The sequence below is a fragment of the Mustela erminea genome, chromosome 1, assembly GCF_009829155.1.
Source record: "Mustela erminea isolate mMusErm1 chromosome 1, mMusErm1.Pri, whole genome shotgun sequence".
Lineage (NCBI taxonomy): Eukaryota > Metazoa > Chordata > Mammalia > Carnivora > Mustelidae > Mustela > Mustela erminea.
In genome coordinates, this window is record NC_045614.1 from 951,299 (window position 1) to 968,642 (window position 17,344).

General features: G+C 65.6%; 1 protein-coding gene across 18 annotated transcripts in view; it reads right to left on the reverse strand.

Annotated features, from left to right (window-relative positions):
- Positions 1-224: 224 nt before the first annotated feature.
- The window catches only part of TCF3 (transcription factor 3), a 30,799-nt gene continuing 13,679 nt past the window's right edge, over positions 225-17,344 (reverse strand). For 2 of the 18 annotated variants that reach the window (XM_032358361.1, XM_032358350.1), the window contains 16 exons: positions 14,987-15,060; positions 14,700-14,778; positions 12,704-12,771; positions 11,493-11,622; positions 10,796-10,845; positions 9,655-9,757; positions 9,415-9,578; positions 9,208-9,340; positions 8,724-8,782; positions 8,541-8,619; positions 7,759-7,832; positions 7,260-7,421; positions 7,055-7,178; positions 3,729-3,864; positions 3,043-3,278; positions 225-854 (listed from right to left, as the gene is read on the reverse strand). In XM_032358361.1, the coding sequence (XP_032214252.1) occupies positions 712-854; positions 3,043-3,278; positions 3,729-3,864; positions 7,055-7,178; positions 7,260-7,421; positions 7,759-7,832; positions 8,541-8,619; positions 8,724-8,782; positions 9,208-9,340; positions 9,415-9,578; positions 9,655-9,757; positions 10,796-10,845; positions 11,493-11,622; positions 12,704-12,771; positions 14,700-14,778; positions 14,987-15,060 (1,814 nt within the window). In that variant the 3' untranslated portion in view covers positions 225-711. Of the gene's footprint in view, positions 855-1,046; positions 1,274-3,042; positions 3,279-3,728; positions 3,865-7,054; positions 7,179-7,259; positions 7,422-7,758; positions 7,833-8,540; positions 8,620-8,723; positions 8,783-9,207; positions 9,341-9,414; positions 9,579-9,654; positions 9,758-10,795; positions 10,846-11,492; positions 11,623-12,703; positions 12,772-14,699; positions 14,779-14,986; positions 15,061-17,344 lie in introns of those variants that run through there. The other 16 variants (XM_032358372.1, XM_032358392.1, XM_032358382.1 and 13 more) reach the window with 16 other exon arrangements.

A 17,344-nucleotide genomic window follows, 5' to 3' on the forward strand; every position in this document is an offset into this window, starting at 1 on the left:
ACTCCCACCAGGGCAAGGCCGGCCCACAATGTCCCTGCTACAAGAAGCCAGGAAACCGCCCGCCCTCTAAACCAGCCAGCCGTGAGCAGACGGGTCTGTCATCCCTCCTGCGCCAGCGGCTCCGGGGCGGGGGCTCTCAGGTTCACGGTGGGTCTTTTCAGTATGACTTTTAATGACCTGGTTGACCGTGAAATGCCACGCTCAGGTCTAGAAACAGCAGCAGAAGCAGCAAGAGACACGAAACTTTTATACAAAATTGTTGCTTACAAAACATATGCAAAAAAGCTTAAAAAAAAAAAAGAGACCAAAAGCATCCTCCCTGCTAATTTCCTAAGACGTTAAAAAAAATCTAACTAACGTTCTTTATTTTCCTTAAGACACAGGTCAGGCGTAGGCACGATTCTCGGCTGCAGGAGAGCGAGCCCGCCCCGCTTCTCCCTCCCGCAAGAGCAGGTTCCGACTCTCCCGCGTTTTCGACTTAAGGCATTTTTTCCTCTTTTCGGACAAAGTGTTCATCTCGCTTGCTTCCCGGTTTTGTTTACAAACAAAACAAAACAAAACTGCCCCTTCGGGCCCAGGCCTCGGTTTCAGGATCCATCGGGGCCGCCCCCAAGCGTCGGGACGGTGAGGCCCAGAGTGGGGGCCGTGCTGCCGGCGGGGACCGGGCCGGGTCGCTGGCCCTGGGCAGCGCCCCCGGGCAGCGCCCCCTCCTCACAGGTGTCCCGCGGGGTTGTGGGCCTCGCCCAGGCCCGGGTGAGCGGCCGAAAGCACCATCTGGGGATCTCCGACCACGCCCGACACCTTCTCCTCTTCTCGTCGCTTCAAGCAAGCCGCTTTGGGGTTCAGGTTACGCTCTGGGGGGAGGGGAGAGCCATGTGGGACAGGGTCCCTCCGGGAGCCTGCGGGCGCGGGGCCCTGGAGAGCAGAGCGCCGTCGGGGATGCGAGCGCCCCGCTGCCTGCGCGCGGGGAGCCCACGGGGCGGGGCCGGCGGGCCGGGGGGCGGGGCCGGCGGGCCGGGGGCGGGGCCGGCGGCCCGGGAGCCTACCTCGCACCTGCTGCTCCAGGCCCAAGATGACCTGCACGGCCTGCTGCAGGATGAGCAGCTTGGTCTGCGCCTTGTCCGACTTGAGGTGCAGCTGGCACATGCGGCCCAGCTCCCGGAAGGCCTCGTTAATGTCCCGCACGCGCACCCGCTCCCGCGCGTTATTGGCCATGCGCCTCTCCCGGTCCCTCAGGTCTTTCTCCTCCAGGGACAGCACCTCCTCCGTACTGCTGGGTCACAGCACCAGGGCCTCCGTTAGCGAGGAGCCGGGCCGGGCCGGGCGGGCGCGTGCCCGCGGACAGTGTGCGTGCGTGTGTGTGTGTGTCCGTGCATGTGCATGTCCGTGACCGCGTGCTCCCCCGGGCTCGGAGCTCCGAGCCTGTGTGCGCACCTGGGACCCGGCCGCAGGCGAGGCTGTGTGTGTGCTGACGCCCCAAGGAGACCAGCGCAAGAGCGTTCCCAGGGGATGGAGGGGGGGCCCTGAGCCCCCATCAGGCCATCTGTGGGGAGCTGGGGGCACCCCACGCCCCCTGCCCCTCCTGGTACCACCTTCCCGGCTCAGCGCACTTGCTGGCGGGGCTGTGTGAGGGCTAGGCCAGGCGGACCAGTGTGGGCGGGAGAGGGCAAAGACCCCGGCCCAGCCATGGCTACCACGAATGCCCTGTGTGTCCCAGCGGAGCGGTGACTGAGCGCCGACTCTGCACCGGCCCCCATCACACACAGGACGGCTGAACGGCTCAGACGCCGGGCCACGAGGGCTGAACCCTGGTTCAAGTCCTACGAAGCATCAGCCACGTGGCTCTGCCCAGCAACTTCACTCTGTGTCCTCAGTGGGACACCGGCCTCGCCTGGCCTCAGGGACGGGAAGCGGGGTGGGTGAGGCCTGGCCCTGGTGTGCATCCCACGGGCAGAAGAGGAGCCCAAACACCTGCACATGAGCAGCGCCTAGGGGCCCTGTCCTGCTCCCACAGTATGGGAGGGGGCTACGCCCCTGTCCGCCCGTCCGCCCACCCGCCCCTGGGCCTGAGCAGATCCTGCCAGGTGGCGGTGGCCCCCGACCCCAGGACAAGCGCGCAGACCAAACTGACGGGCCTGAGGCTGGTGCACGCCTTGGTCCCCTTTCTTCCCTCAAGTCCCAACTGGGAGGCTTTGTGGGGGAGAAAAGACCCCAAGGTCGCAGCCGTCCGGGGCTTGGGCAGCAAGTGCGAGGTAGGAGGGGCTGCCATGGAAGCGGAGGGGCGGGTGGGCTGGGCTGGAGGGAGCTCGAGAGGCAGAGAGCAGAGAGGTGGGCGCGGGGGACACGGCGGGGTGCCCACACCACCACGGAAACACGGAACCCTCAGAGCAGAGGGGACAGCAGGCCGGGGGTGGGGTGGGGGGTGGGTGGGGCGAGGGCCCCAGCTCCGGTCCAAGCGACAGCGCTGCAGGAGAGAAAGGGTTAAAGGGCATGGAGGCGTGGGTGGGAGGCGCGTTAAGGAAGCAGCTGAACTGGGGAGCCAAGTCACATGAGGGCCTTCCTGGCTCCTCACCAGGGGATGGGGGCTGATGGGCTGGAGCGCCCCGCAAGGATGTGTCTGTTTGCAGCGACAGTCACCTCTGGCCCTGGCCACAGGGGCCTCAGCCAGAAGACTACAGCCTCCCTGAGAAAGGAGGGCTTGGGCGGGCAGGGCTCCCTGGGGTCCAGGATGGAATTCAGAGCCAAAGTGCCCAGGTCTGCAGAGCCACGGCTCCCAAGAGAATCAACCTCCCATTTCCAGAGGGGACACTGCGGCCAGGCTAGACGGCCCTGTGGTCAGAGAGGGAACAGTGACCGCGGTGGGGGAGCTGACAGCAGGGCAGGACAGTCACTGCAGGGAGAGGCACAGTCACAGCGGGCAAGGCGGTCACTGCAGGGGAAGTCACAGCAAGGAGGGACAGGCGCAGCAGGGGAGACTGACTGCAGGAAGCGGGGGGCGAGCGCGGCAGCAGTGGCGGGGGAGGGAGCGGCGCCCCCACTGACCTCGCACCTGCTGCTCCAGGTTCAGGATGACCGACACGGCCTGGTGCAGGATGAGCAGTTTGGTCTGGGGCTTCTCACTGTTGAGGTGCAGCTGACACATGCGCCCCAGCTCCTTAAAAGCCTCATTGATGTCTCGGACCCGCAGCCGCTCGCGCGCGTTATTGGCCACCCGGCGCTCCTTCTCCCGCTCAGCCTTCTGCTCTGGGGGGAGAAGGTCGTCCTCGTCCTCGTCCGGGCTATGGGGCGGGCCCGGGGGGCCAGAGGGAGACAGTGAGGCGGGGGGACAGGCGGGGGACCCGCCGACAGCCTCGCGCGGTGGGCGCTGTGTGCGTGTCTGTGCGTCCTGACGGGCGGGGAGGCCGGGGGCTGCGAGGGGGCACCGTGTGCGTGTCTGTGCGTCCTGACGGGGGAGCGGGGGTCGTGTGCGTGTCTGCGTGCATGTGCGTGCGTCCCGACGGGCGGGGCGGCCGGGGGCTGCGGAGGGAGGCACCGTGTGCGTGCCTGCATGCGTGTGCGTGCGTCCCGACGGGCAGGGCGGCAGGGGCTGCGGGGGGGCACCGTGTGCGTGTCTGTGCGTCCTGACGGGGGTCGGGGCGGCCGGGGGCTGCGGGGGTCGTGTGCGTGTCTGCGTGCGCGTGCGTGCGTCCTGACGGGCGGGCCGCGGGGAGCTGCGGGGAGGCGGGCACCTGGTCCGAGGCCGCGGGGGCTTCGGCTCCTTCTTCTCCTCCTCCGAGTTGCCGGCCGCCGCCGTGTTCTCCTCGTCCTCCTCCTCCTCCCGTTTGATCTCCCCGGCGCCCGAGACCGCCCCGACGCGCGCGAGGCCTGCAACGGGCCTGGGCTTAGCGTCTGCGCACCGCCCGGGGCCGCCCGACACAAGCCCGCTGCCCTCCTGGGAGGCAGAGTGAGGTCTCTGGGGAAAGCCAGGCCTTTGTATGCAAAAAAAACAAAAAGAAAAAGGAAAAAAAAAAAAAAGGCCCAGGGCGCCTGGGTGGCTCAGGGGGTTAAGCCTCTGCCTTCAGCTCAGGTCATGATCCCGGGTCCTGGGATCGAGCCCTGCACAAGGCTCCTTGCACAGCGGGGAGCCTGCTTCTCTCTCTCTCTCTGCCTCTTCCCCTGCTTGTGCTGTCAAATAAATAAAAATCTTAAAAAAACAACCCAACAATAAAGCAGCAAACACACCTAGAATCAGGTCCCTATCTCACACCACACAATCACCAGTTCCAACAGAGGAGGATCTGAAAACCTTCAGAATAAAGTGCCTGGAAATCCCGCTGTGGTTCAGAGGGGAGGACCACCTTCTACAATCCTGAATGAGCTGTTCTTGAAAAAAACAAAAACAAGAAAAACACTGATAAACTGGACTATAGCCTAACTGAGAATTTCTGGTTACCAGGATCCCACCAAGAAGAGAACATACGCCACAGGATAGAAAAGACGGGTTCGGAGCTCTTGGGGGGCTCAGCTGCTAAAGCAAGTGCCTTTGGCTCAGGTCACGATCCCGGAGTCCGGGGATCAAGTCCCACATGGGGCTCCCTGCTCAGCACAGAGTCAGCCTCTCCTTCTGACCCTCCCCCTTCTCATGCTCGCTGGCTCTCTCAAATAAACAAAATCTTTAAAAAAAAAAAAAAAAGGGTGCCTGGGTGGCTCAGTGGGTTAAGCCGCTGCATTCGGCTCAGGTCATGATCTCAGGGTCCTGGGATCGAGTCCCACATCGGGCTCTCTGCTCAGCGGGGAGCCTGCTTCCTCCTCTCTCTCTGTCTGCCTCTCTGCCTACTTATGATCTCTCTCTGTCAAATAAATAAATAAAATCTTAAAAAAAAAAAAAATCACGTGTCCTGTATAAACCAAGGAAGGTGAAAAGAACTCCCACAAATGAACACGAAAAGGACTAGGAGCTCAAGAGGAAAACAGAAAGCTCCCAGATGGGCGATCCGTAGACAAGGAAGTGGCCATCTGCTTCACGGCACCAGCAATCCATGCAAACGCAAACGGAGATTCGTCAAGTGGGGAAGCCAGGCAAAGCGACAGGGGCCAGCATCGGGGGCACTGCCCATGGGAGGCAAGTCGGGACAGTCTGGTGTCATCGGGAGAGGGTAGATCCACACAGACCCCCAAACCCCACAACCTGGAATTAGACCCGAGAAGCTCCTGTGCACATGCTGGAGACACATTACAGATCGTCCCAGAAAGCACCTACTCCAAGAGTAGAAAGTTAAAACAATCTAACGTCCCATATCAGGGCCCATCCTGAGCCCCCGGCAGCGAGGTGGCCCTTGCTCCCAACGTGAACACGCCAGCCAATGCCAGTTTCAGAAAAGCCCAAGGCCATGTAACAGAACACAGGGTGTGAAGGCACACGGCGGGGAACTCGACAGTGACAGCACAAGACACACCGGGAACGGGGCCTGGGCTCAGCCAAAGAAGAACTGGGAGGGCAGGGCAGGACAGAGCAGGGCAGTGGGGGGGAGGAGGGGGGCAGGACAGCAGAGGGCAGGGGAGACGAGGGGAGGGGAGGGCAGGACAGGGTAGCAGGGGGGAAGGAAGAGATGGGACATGAGCAAGAGCAGAGAAGGGTAGTGGTGGGGAGAGGAGGGCAGGGGGGAGGAGAGGAGGGCAGAGCGGGATGCAGGGGGAGGAGAGCAGGCAAGGGGAAGGGGAGAAGCTGGGATAAGGGACTCAGCTCAGGGAATGCCGGCCCCACAGCACAAACGTCAGGGCCCCTGCGCCAGACAAGAGAACCTGCCCTAACGTGGGAGGCGTGGGGTGGTCCTGGGGGCTCGGGACACCAGGCGGCATCGGCGCCCGGCCCGGCCCAGTCCCGGCACCGTCTCAGGCCGTGGTTGCCCACACGGTGGCAGAGTCCACGTCCCTGCGCCTGGGACCGGCCGCCACGAGACCCTCACGGGCCCGTCACCACCTCCTCCCTGCAGCCTGTGTGAAGTGCTGTCGCCTCCTCGGTATTTCCCCAGAAAAGTCCACAGCCCACGGCCGCTGGCCACGACCCTGACCCCACGTTGCGGCAGCGTGGCTTCTCAACGCCAGCACCTGACGCGCCCGCCCCCCGCCACCCCCCACCTCCACACCGTGCTCAGGCTGGGGCTCTGCTCCGCTTGCTCTGCCTGGGGAGCCCGCCCTGGCTCTGGACTCCACCCGGCGCCCAGCGGTCAGCAGGCTCCCTGAACCCCAGACCTGCATCCCACCATGGCCTCCACAGCTGCCATCCTGTGGGCTCTCTGCCTTGGGGACCCAGAACGCACCCCCACCCCACTTCCCGGACCAGCACCGTCCACTCCCCCCTGCGGCTTCAGCGGTCACCCATCATCCTCAGCTGCCGCCAGAGGGCGCCTGTGGGCACTGGGTCTGGCAGCTCCTGACCCTGCCTGAGCCCTCCAAGGCTCCCAGGTCCCTTGGGGTCAAAGCCCAGGTCCTCCCATGTCCACGGGTCAGGACCTGCACGACTTGCCCTGTCACCTCCCTGACCTCACCACCTCCCTCTTATCCAGCACAGGGCTCCTCACTACTTCAGCACACCAGGCATGGTCTTGCCCAGGGGCCTTGGCACACGCATCTCCCAAGCACCGGTCTGCTTCCCCTCCCTGCTCCGCCCTAGTGTCACGACCTTGCCGGCCGGCTCTAAAGCTACGAGCACCCCTGTGCCCCCCCGCCCTGTGCCCCCCCGCTTGTCCCCAGCATCCCTCCTTCTGCATTCAGTCCACGGCTGCTCACCCCCCCGGGGATGGGGTTTCTGATTAACTCCTGGTTTACTGCCCAGGGCCCACACAGGCCCCAAGCACAGGGCTGATGCCGACCACGAGAAGTGCCCGGGCTCCACCCCTCCAGGAAGGAACCCGCCGCTGCCCTCCCGAAGGGCTTCCCGGTGCCGGTGCCAGGTGGAGGGGACGCTGCGTGCGGTGAGGGGCCCCAGCCCAGTGCCTGACAGAGAGCAAGCCCCTGGCCTAGCCCAGTGCCCTGAGCCGGCCACCCCTTCCCGGGCCCCCACACCGAGGCTCACCGCTGTAGGAGTCCGGTGGCCGAGCGAGCTCGGGGAGGGCGCCGGGCTGGCCGGGGAGGGCCACGTGGTTGTGCAGGAGGCTGCTGCTGCCCGCGAGGCTGTCTTCCGAGGGGCCGCCTCCCACCTGCGGACAGAGGAGTGGGCTCGGCGGTCAGGGCCTGCCCACCGTGACCCCCTGCCCAGCCTGCCCCCAAACAGCACTCACCAGGCCTGTGTGTCGGCCCCCCAGCGGCATGACGGGGCCAGTAAAGCCCGAAGCCAGAGCCCCGTGGCTGGGCAGCAGCCCGTGGACGTCCGCCGAGGCGCCCACTGCGTGGCTACGCAGCACGTGGATGGCCTCGTCCAGGCGGTCCTCCATCTTGTTCTGCTGCGGGCAGGGGAGGGGCAGCGGTCAAGGGTGCGGGCCCCTGGGACGCTGCTTGGCCCTGGGGTCCGGCACACAACCTGAGCCTTCGTTGGCTAGCGAGGCCGTGTGCCCCACAAGTGACCTGCCAAGGGGACCCCCGTCCTGCAAATCCCACTGGTCACAGGGCCCGAGCGGCTCTCCGGGGACACGGCTTCCAAGCCCTGTACGCTGGCCACAGCAGACATGCTGAGCTGCCCTCACGGCCCACCTCCCCCGGCCCAAGGTCCACATGTACCGTGCCCTCCCCTGGCCACACGTGCCCATGAGGGACAGCGTCCACCCAGCCCGGGAAGCTCACCAGGCTGTGGAGACCCCCGTCGTAGCTAGGCGATAAGGCACCGGGGGCTCCTGGCCGGGGCCACTGCGATGTCCCTGAAAGGGGTAGGGGTCATGTCAGCGGGGGCCCCTGCAGGCTGCGTGTCCAAGTGGCCCGACTCAGAGGCCGCACGGTCTGCGAAGCCCGGGTGGGCCATATGGTGGCCCCCATGCCCGCCGGGCCAGCCAGGCCGTTCCTGGGAACCCACCCAGCAGACGGGTTCCTTTCTCCAGAACCCTCACCCCACGGGGAAAGCAGCCCAGTGGCACATACAGCAGGCGCCCCAGGGACCGGCCTGCCGTACAGGTGGTCCGCCCCAGGGGCCCTGCACGCACTCAGCAAGGCGAGGGTCCCTGAGAACCCCTGCTGCAGGCTTTCTAATAGAACCAAGCGGCCTTCCAGGAACCCGACCACAAGCTGACCCCCAGGAAGGTCCCCTCGGGGACAGGATGACCAGCCCCTTAGCAAAGCCGAAACCAGGGCCCGCCACTGGTGCCCACCAGACCCTGGGGGAACAAACGCCAACCTGTCCACGCATGGGAGCCCGGGAGGGGGTCCGGCCTGTTCCTCTGGCTCTTGGACTCCCCGCCCCGTCCCTGACTGTTCGTACAACGTAGACTGGACTGGAGAACCCGCTCCAGAGAGCCTTCCGGATGCCCGCGGGAACCGGAGCCCTGAGGCCGGGGGTGTGCCCAGCTCTCCACACACTCAGGGCTGCAGGCCTCATGCAGCCCCCATCGCTCCCCAGCAACCCCCCCACAGACCTGCGAGACCCTGGGGGGAGCCCACGGGGGTCGAGGGGCTGGAGGAGAAGTTATTGCTTGAGTGATCCGGGGAGTAGATCTGCAACAGGGATGAGAAGACAGGGCCACCAGACGGGGTCAGGCGCCAGCCTCGGGCACTTGCCAGCCCAGCCACCCCCGGCCACCCCATGTCCCACGCCTCACCGAGGCCAATGCCTTCCCAAGGGCATCCCCAGAGCTGCCAGCAGTAGTCCCGCGGGAGCCTGGGGGTGGTGAAGAGAGCGGAAACCGAGCTCAGGGACAGGACCTCCCCTGGCCCCGGGCCCAGCTCGGATGCCGGTGCCCCAGCTGCCTAGCGTGGACGCCCTCACCCAGCACGGGGCACCCCCATTCCAGCTGGGAATGGCCTGGAGTCCTGCCCCCTGCCACCACGGCGGCTCTAGGGACAGGCGGGCGGGCGGCAGGACCGGAGGGAGCGATTTCCCCTGGAGAATCTGCTCCCCCAGACGGAAGAATGGGGACCCGTCCTTCAAAGGCCCATTTCCAGACACCGGATGTGGCCGGAGGGGCCTGATGCAGGGCAGGCCCCGGAGGGGAAGGACGGAAGTGATGAGGGCCCGAGCCCCCACCCAGCCCGGCTTCGAGCACGGAGGGGCCCCATCCGGAAGCGGGGCAAAGGGGTCGGTACCCAGGAGACTGTCGGCCCCGCTGACGGGGGGCGTGTGGCTGGAGACGCTGCCATAGGCGGCTGCGGGGGCCGAGGAGAAGCCGGACGCGGCCGGGAGCCCGCCGTTCACCTCCGTCCCGTGCAGCTGGTAGCCCTGTGGGGGGAACGGGGTCACGGGGGTCCGCTGAGGGTGCTGCCCACCCACCCCTGCCCGTCCCGCAGACCTACCATGCGCTCGTGCTGGTGCAGGCTGCCGAAGCCCGCGGTGCCCCCGACAGAGCTGCCGCCGCCTGGTGGGAGGGGCAGGGGCGAGGAGGCCCCGCCCAGCACCGGCCCAAAGCCCGCCTGGCCGGAGGGGCTCCAGAGCTCGGCCGCGGGGTGCAGGCTGCCATCTGTGGAGGTGCACATGGTGAGAGGCGGCCAGGGGACCCGCAGCCCCAACCGTCTCAGGTGTGAGCCCCCACGCACCTGCCATGTAAAAGTGGGGGGGATAGGCGCTGCTGGGGGCCTTGGCAGGTGCATAGGCGGTGCTGTCCCTGCCGTAGTCCTCACCTGAGCTGGACGGGTACACCTGCAGACAGGCAGGGGCGGTCAGGCAGGAGGGGCCCGAGTGCGATGGGGGACCCGTCCCCAGCCTTGCCCTCCAGCCACCAGCCCCTCACTCTGTGGGCTCTAACGCTTCCCCTGCTCCTGCTCCACCCTCCACCTCCCATCCCGCCCCTGCACCAAGTTCCAGCGTGTGGCTCCCGAGGCCTCTGCAGACTGGATCCCCGACCAAGGACACTGTCCCCTCCTGCAACCGGCCAACTCCTCCCGACCCGTCCGAGCCCAGCTCTGATGCCCTCAGCCGTGCCTCTTCCCCGTTCCCCCGTTCGAGAACCCCCCAGGGCCCCAGCCCTGACCCCAGGAGATGTGGGGGTGCAGAGGCCGGGCCTGGAGGAACAGCAGGCCCGCAAGGTGGCAGACGAGTCCCAGGAGCAAAAGCGGGGAGGTTTGGGGGCGCTCAGCTCTGATGCTCCAGGGGACTGGGCTGGGGGCTCAGATCGGGGAAGCAGGGGGTTGATGACATCATGCAGCAAATCTTCAAAGAGCCCGACCCGCACTTCCCGGCTGCAGGGTGCCGCCCCCACCCTGAACTGCGGTCAGCCCGGGGAGGGGTCAGTGTGGGTCAGCCCATGGGGGGCAGCACGGGAGCCAGGCAGAGAGGGCGGCCGGGCCAGGGACCCCAGCTAACAGCCTTTGTCCCCAGTGACTCCATCACCGGAGTGCAGTGTGCTAAGCTCCTCTGGGCCCAGCACCAAAGGCAGCGGGGGTGGGGACCCCATGAACTGGAGCCCCGGGGCGCCTCCAACCCACTCCCGCTCCCAGGGGCCCATCACACCGTTCCCAAGGTGCCTCGGCCACAGAGAACATCGGGCCCTCTTAAAACAGGGATCTGAGCTAGACCCAAGGAAGAACTTCCCAGAGGCCCTCGTCGCTGGCTAGGTCAGAGCCACAGCCCCGGGAGAAGTCACACACAGCCCAGCACCTCCCCGCACGGCCACGCTGTGCACCCCCTGCGGAGAGGGCCCTGAGTCTGGACCCCGGGTCTGTGGGCCACTCAACTTACCGAGGACGGGAGACCCGGCGGCACCTTCCGGACCTTCTTGGGCTGTGAGTCTGTGCGGAGCAAAGAGTGAGCCCGCCGGGCCTGCCGGGCACCCACCCCACCCAGCCAGGGGCACGGAGCGGAGGGGTGGGGAATAAGAGACCCCCGAACCTCCTACTAATGACACGACCGAATGCGGTCGCAGACCCATGTGCACAGGGCGGAGGGCAGAGCTCGGGTGGGGGGTCTGCAGGGGGCCCCTCCCTGCGCTCCCACAGTCACGCCTCCCTGGTGTGGGTCCTGGGCTTGGCGGTTTCCCTCCTCGCTCGACTCAGGGATCCTAAGTCTCAACCCGCTGGGCTTCTGCGGCCGCTCGGACACCAACACGCGTGGCCCAGTGGAGGGGGACCGGGCAAGGCCACGCCTCTTGTTCTGGAACCAAGAGTCCTCCTCAAGGGCCACTGAGCATGTTTCTACATGTTTGTGTGTTGTGGGGAACGCTCCCGTTTAAGACACCCCCAGTGCAGCCGGAGGTGCTGGCGGGGCGTTCCCAAGCGTGAGAAGGCCATGAGCCTCCAGTGAGCAAGATCGCGTCCAGAGCTAATTAGCCCCTGCTGAGCCGGGCAGATGCCACCCAGGTTCCGGGCCACAGGACCCCGACCTGGTACTTCCACGGGGGACTGTCCCCCCACACCTGCGCCCCGCCCGCCCCACTCACCCAGTCCACCTTCCGCAGCTCTGCGCCGAGCATGGCCAGGGTAGGAGTAATACTGGACACCGGCCTTGGGGCCTGAAGGGGAGAGCGGCCCGGGGCTGCCGAGGGCCAGCTCGCTGGGTGGGAAGCTGGCCTGGGGGGCGAGAGGGGGCAGTTGTCAGGGCGGCGGGCGGGCACCTGGCCCCACTCCCAGGCCTGTCCTGCCGGCGCACACACCAGTGTGGGGCCCCACTCGGACCCTCGTGAGGGCAACAGGGACCCTCGGCGGGAGCTCCCTGCCTGCCCCGCTCGGACGTGCCTCTGAGACGCGACGGACCACAGGCCGCACGGTTCTTCTGAATGAAGGCAGAGAAGCAAGACTGTTGCCACAAGCCCACAGCCCCACTCAAGGGGCTCAGTGTGCAAGGCCCGTGTCCAGGCGCTACAGAAAACCGCTGGGCTCACTCCACGCTCAGCCTTTTTTTTTTTTTTTTAAAGTAGATAGTTTAGCTTTGCAGATCTTAGTTTGAAACATATCTCCTTTCCTCAAGGGCAGAAACTGGGGTCCGAGCCAAGGGCAGTCCCCCGCCTCAGGCTTCCCGTCTGCAGAATGGGCACAGGTGCCACGGACACAGACGGGGTGCCCTGGGCCTGGCTGGCGTTCAGCCGTCACAAGTGCCATGTTCCTATGGGACACGGCGTGCGAACGGGTGGCACGCCCTGGCATGAGGTCCAGCGCACCGAGGAGGTGCAGGCAGGGGCCACGGCGGCCGGCTGCTGTCCACCCGCCCCCACAGCCTCCCAGCTGGACCAGCATGGGGAGACTTTCACCTGTGCTGGGCGCCCACGGGGTGGGCTGCCTGGGAGGGCAGGCAGGGGGGCACCTAGGACCAGCAGGGGCAGTAGGGGGCAGGGCCTCAGAGCTACCAGGCTGGCTCCGTGTCCCCGCCTGCCACTCAGGAGTGGGCCCATGTCTCTCAGCCCCCGCCACACTGTGCATGGTGACCCCCAGCCCGGGCCCCAGGTCTAGGAGCTGTGGCATGGGGGCCATGGCCTCCCAAGCAACCCACCTGCCCCGTTCACAACCAGCCGACGGCCTGGCCCAGGGAGCCTGCTGCGGACGGGACGACAATCCCAAGGGGAAAGGCAGCTGGGCAGACCAACGACCACAGCCCCCGCTCCGGGGTCAGAAGGATCAGCAGACCGGGGGCCCTGGCCTCCAGCGCGGGCCTCACCTGACTCAAGCCGCCGACCCCCGCGTCTCTCCCGAAGGTGGTGTACGCACTCCGCTCGCTGCCCTTGCCTGGAGGGGGAAAGACTTGCTGGGGGCCAACACCAGGGACAGCGTGTCCCAACAGGCTGCCCTGGCACGGGCTCACGCCTGCATACGGTGGGCACTCCTCCGTGCGCAACACGAGAGAAGCCCTCTGAGATGCTGGTCTCCCCGTCAGCCCGGGACACAAGCAGGAGTCAGGACAGACACTGCCCCAGGAGGGCCTTCAGGAGGCTCAGCAAACCACCAGGGTCCCCGTACATCCCGCGAGGTGGCACAGCAGCGACGGGCACTGGCCCCCCTTCCTCCACTCACAGTCGGGAGGCATCTGTCCCCAGGCAGCTGGGTTCCAGGGACAGGCTGGGGTCCTGTGGACCTGTGAGGTTCAGACCCAGCCAGCGGCTAGCTCAACAAGCACGTGACACCCCTGGGTGAGAAGGGGCCCGTGGGGACGGATCCTGCCCAGCAGCCCCAGTGTAGATGGGCGCCTGGGTCTGGCCTCCCCTGAAGCAGAGTCCCTGGCTCAATCAGGGTCCAGCCGGGTCCTGGTGTCCCCGGAGGAGGACTGTCAGCAGCCTTGGTGAGATGCTCGGCCATCTGCCCCGAATTACTGCCAAACTAGGGAAGAAAGTCCCGCAGCTTCTTTCCCGGGAAGTTACAATTTTGGCTAAGCTCTTCGGAACGGGTGTTGCTGGTGGACGGGGCAGGGAAACAAAGCTCCACAGAAGGTGCCCCCAGTCCTGCCTCCCATGAACCCGCGGGGCAGGCAATGCTGGGCGCGTGGAAGGACAACCAAGGCCTAGAGGCCAGAGGAGGGCTGCGCCGTCCAGAGAGTGAACAGCCGTGGCAGAGGGGGCGGGGGGGTTGGTGCTTCCTTCCTCCAGGGGTCAGCAGGGCAGCAAGGCTGGCCCACCCCACAACAGGTCCAGGCTCCGCCCAGGAAGGTGGCTTCCCCTCCCAGACTCTCAGCCCCCCCCTGCAAGAATGGGGTATTGGGGTTCAGGCCCGATACACAGCAGACACCACAGAGGGGCCTCCTGAGACGCAGGATGCGGCTGACAGTAAGAGGAAATGGAGGTTCCGTGAGAGAACCCGGTGTCGCCCGTGAGCCCGGTGGGCACAGAGCAGGGACTGGAATCCGTGCGCCGGGCCTGCACAGCAGCGGGACCTCCCGGGGAGGTCTGCACCGTGCCCACCTCGCCGCCAGTTCGCCGGGCAGGCCAGGGCGCCACATGGCAGGCCTGGGACCCAGCTGGGCTCTGGGCTCTGCTGACCAGGCCCAGCCGTGGGAAACGGCACACATCAGGAAGAAGCAGGAGGAAGGAACAGGCAGAAGGAAGCAGACCCCTGCAGGGGCACAGACCGCCCCAGGCCACACACAGGACGGGCCTTCACCCTGCTGGTCTGGGAAATGGGCCCAAACTCCCACCACACAGGCTGTCCCTGGCGCCACGCACGGCCCAGCTCCCGCCGTGCACCCGGTCCCAGGGCCCTCACGAGCACGCACTCACGCGCCCCCACAAGCCACGGTGCCCTGGCGGGTCCCTTTGTGCCAGGCCTCACGTGCCCGTCTGCAGGTGGGGGAGGCTGCCAGGGCCCGGGAGCCAGGCAAGGCCTTACCATGTGCCACATGGAAAATGCTGTGAGGGTCCCGGTTTTGCAGTCAGGACAAGGCTCCGGAAGGGACAGTCCTCGCCTGGGTCCCGGTGGGAGGGACTCAAGCCCAGCCTGCTCGAATCCTGACCTTCACAGCCCCCCTCAGAAGCGCCCAGCCCGGCTCGGACTGCCTCCTTGAGCTGCCAGGACTCCCAAGCCCGCTCTCCCACGGGCAGCAGGCCACGGCCACCCACGTCCTGTGCTCCGGGGGAGCCCACCAAAGCACAGGGGCCCCGAGCTCACGCCCCACACCCTGAGGACCACGGGGTAGCATGGGGGGGCGGGGCCACGCGGACACTCACCTCCGAGCCCGGGGCCCAGGAATGCGGGCGAAGACAGGCTGCCGTGGGGCTCGCTGAAGTGTGCGCCGTCCCCGTAGGTCTGTGAAGGCAGAAGCCATGAGGGGGCTGGGGACAGGGGATCCAGGAGGCAGGCGTGCCGGTGAGTGCCCGAGTCCGGGCCGGCACCTACATCTCTGGGCCCAGGAGACCAGGCTGGCCTCTGCCTCCCCCATGAGCCTCAGTTTCCCATGTATTCCCCATCCCGGAGAAGGGAAACCCAGGTCTCAGGCCTCACAGAGGCTCCTTACCCGGCTGGGGTCAAAGGAGGAATTGTTCTGGTCACCAGTGGCCCAAGAGCCTGAGCTGGGCCGGTCCTCCAGCCCTGCAGGCAACAGAAGAGAGTCAGGGCACCCTCACCCCCAGCCTGCTCCCAAGCCAGCTGTGGCTCCCAGCAGTTCAGGGAGAAGCCCGGGCCCTTCCTGACCCAGCCTGCCCTCACTCTGCCCCTATCTAAACTGCCAGGGGGCGCCCGGCGGGCTCAGTCAGGAAGCGCACAGCTCTCCATCTCAGGGCTGTAAGTTCGAGTTCTACATTGGGTATAGGTGTTCCTTAAAAATAGATTTTTTTTTTCCTTAAAGATTTTATTTGTTTAGAAGACACGGAGAAAGATGCAGACAGAGACACAGAGGAGATGCAGGCTTCTAGATGCGGCGCTCGATCCTGGGGCCCTGGGATCATGACCTGAGCCGGAGGCAAACGTTCAACCAACAGAAACAGCCAGATGCCCTACCAATAAAATCTTGAAAAACAAAACAAACAGCTGCCATTTGTAGGAAGCTCCCCATACACCCTGGCACTCAGTACACCTTCAGGCCTATAGTCCAAAAAGCAATTCTACTAGCTACCTCTGCCAGCAAACTCCTACCCGTCCATCAAAGCCCCAGCCATGATGCCCATCCTGGGCCGAGCCTCTCAGAGCCTCCTCCCTGCAGCATCTCCTTTCTCCCTCAGCCTAGCGCTGACCATGAGGAGCTGGGGGCATCTGTACCAAGCTCAGTCCCTCGAGGACACCGCGAAAGCTTGGGTGTCGGCAAGTGGGGGGTCTCTTCCTTCCCGTCCCTGACGACTCAGGAGGCAGAGCCCCTCCTTTGTTAAAGTAACAACTCAGCTGCCACTACCTTCCAGGGCCAAGCTGGCAGCCCCTTCGGGGTTAAGGGGCCCCAGCGAGGAGAGGCCCATGGCGCAGCAGGAGTTAACCCACAGGGCAGAGGATCTGGTCTGGAGCTCCGGGTGGGGCAGGGTGCGACCCTTATCTCCCCCAACAGTCCGGGACACCACCCAAGACTCCCCAGCCAGGAGGCACAGCGCCTTCCCAGGCCGGGCTCTATCCCATCCAGGCTCTACCCCGTCCACAGGAGGCAGCAACACAATGCGGCCCGACAAACACGTGTGGGGCCGGCCCTGGGCTCCCGCCCGCCCCAGCACCGGCCCTCTGTCCCATTTCTCTGCTCTGGAACCGGAGGGTGAACCACCGCACTCTGCAGGCCCCAGGGCAGCCCGGGGCCGGGCGAGAGGGACCTGTCCCCAGCCCCTCGCCCATGCCGTGACCCCACACAGCGGGACTGTGGGGAGGCGGCGGGAACCCTGGGGGAGAAGAGAACCCTTGGGCCGGCCCACCCCCACCCTGTTCATCTTACTCGGAAACTTCTTCCGAACTTCACGCTGTTGCAGTGCTTCTGTGTCAGTCATCATCCCCCCAAACTAGTGTTTAATTGCTGCCTGATTTGCATAATTATGCATATTAATCCATGCACCTAATGAATACGCATATGCCACATTCAGATTTTATTTTCTAATCAAAAATTTCCACCGTGATTGCAGCGGGTGGGGGCTGCCTTAGCGGGGCTGGGGGTGTGTGTGCACCCGGCGGGGGCTCCTGTGGTCCCAGAGTCCAGCCCGCACTTGCCACCAGGTTTGCAGAATCCGCACCAGGGAGTGGAGCAGTAGCCCGAGAGGCAGGGGTGACCTTGGGCGATGCACCAGCAGCAAGAGCCTCCCCTCCCTCTACACCTGCCTGCCTGCCGCCTCTCTCCTTCTGGAGCGGCCCCCCACAACGTGCCCCCGGAGGGGCCAGGACCCCGCCACGGTGAATAGGCAGGCCACGTGCCAAGACCACAACAGACCATGTCTGAGGGCAACTCCAACTGGGTGCCCGCAGCCTACCCGTGTGAAGGGCACCCGGCGGCCCCCACAAGCTGCCGGCTTCCCTTTCTGGGGAAACCCTCACCGGCCCGCTCCCTTCGAGAAGTCGAGACTAAGGACGGCCCCTCCCCCACCACCCACTCACTGTCATTAACGCCCCCACCGGTTAGTCGTCCGTTTTAGTGACCATTATGAATATTCACAACATTCCTTGTTCACCTTCTAATTAGAGCGGACTAACAACCGAACGCGCCGTCGGAATACGATGCTCTCCGGCCTTTCTGCTCCAGACAGCGTTTCTCGCGGCAGTGGAGGCTGCTTGGGGCAGGGCCGGGCCCGGCCGGGCCAGGGCCGAAGGCACTCTGCGAGGGCCCACACTAGGCAGAGCCCAAGGGCTCAGCGGGGCGGGGGGAAGGAGCCGTGCACCTGCCCCAGCAGCCACGGCGGCCATGGAGGACCAGGCT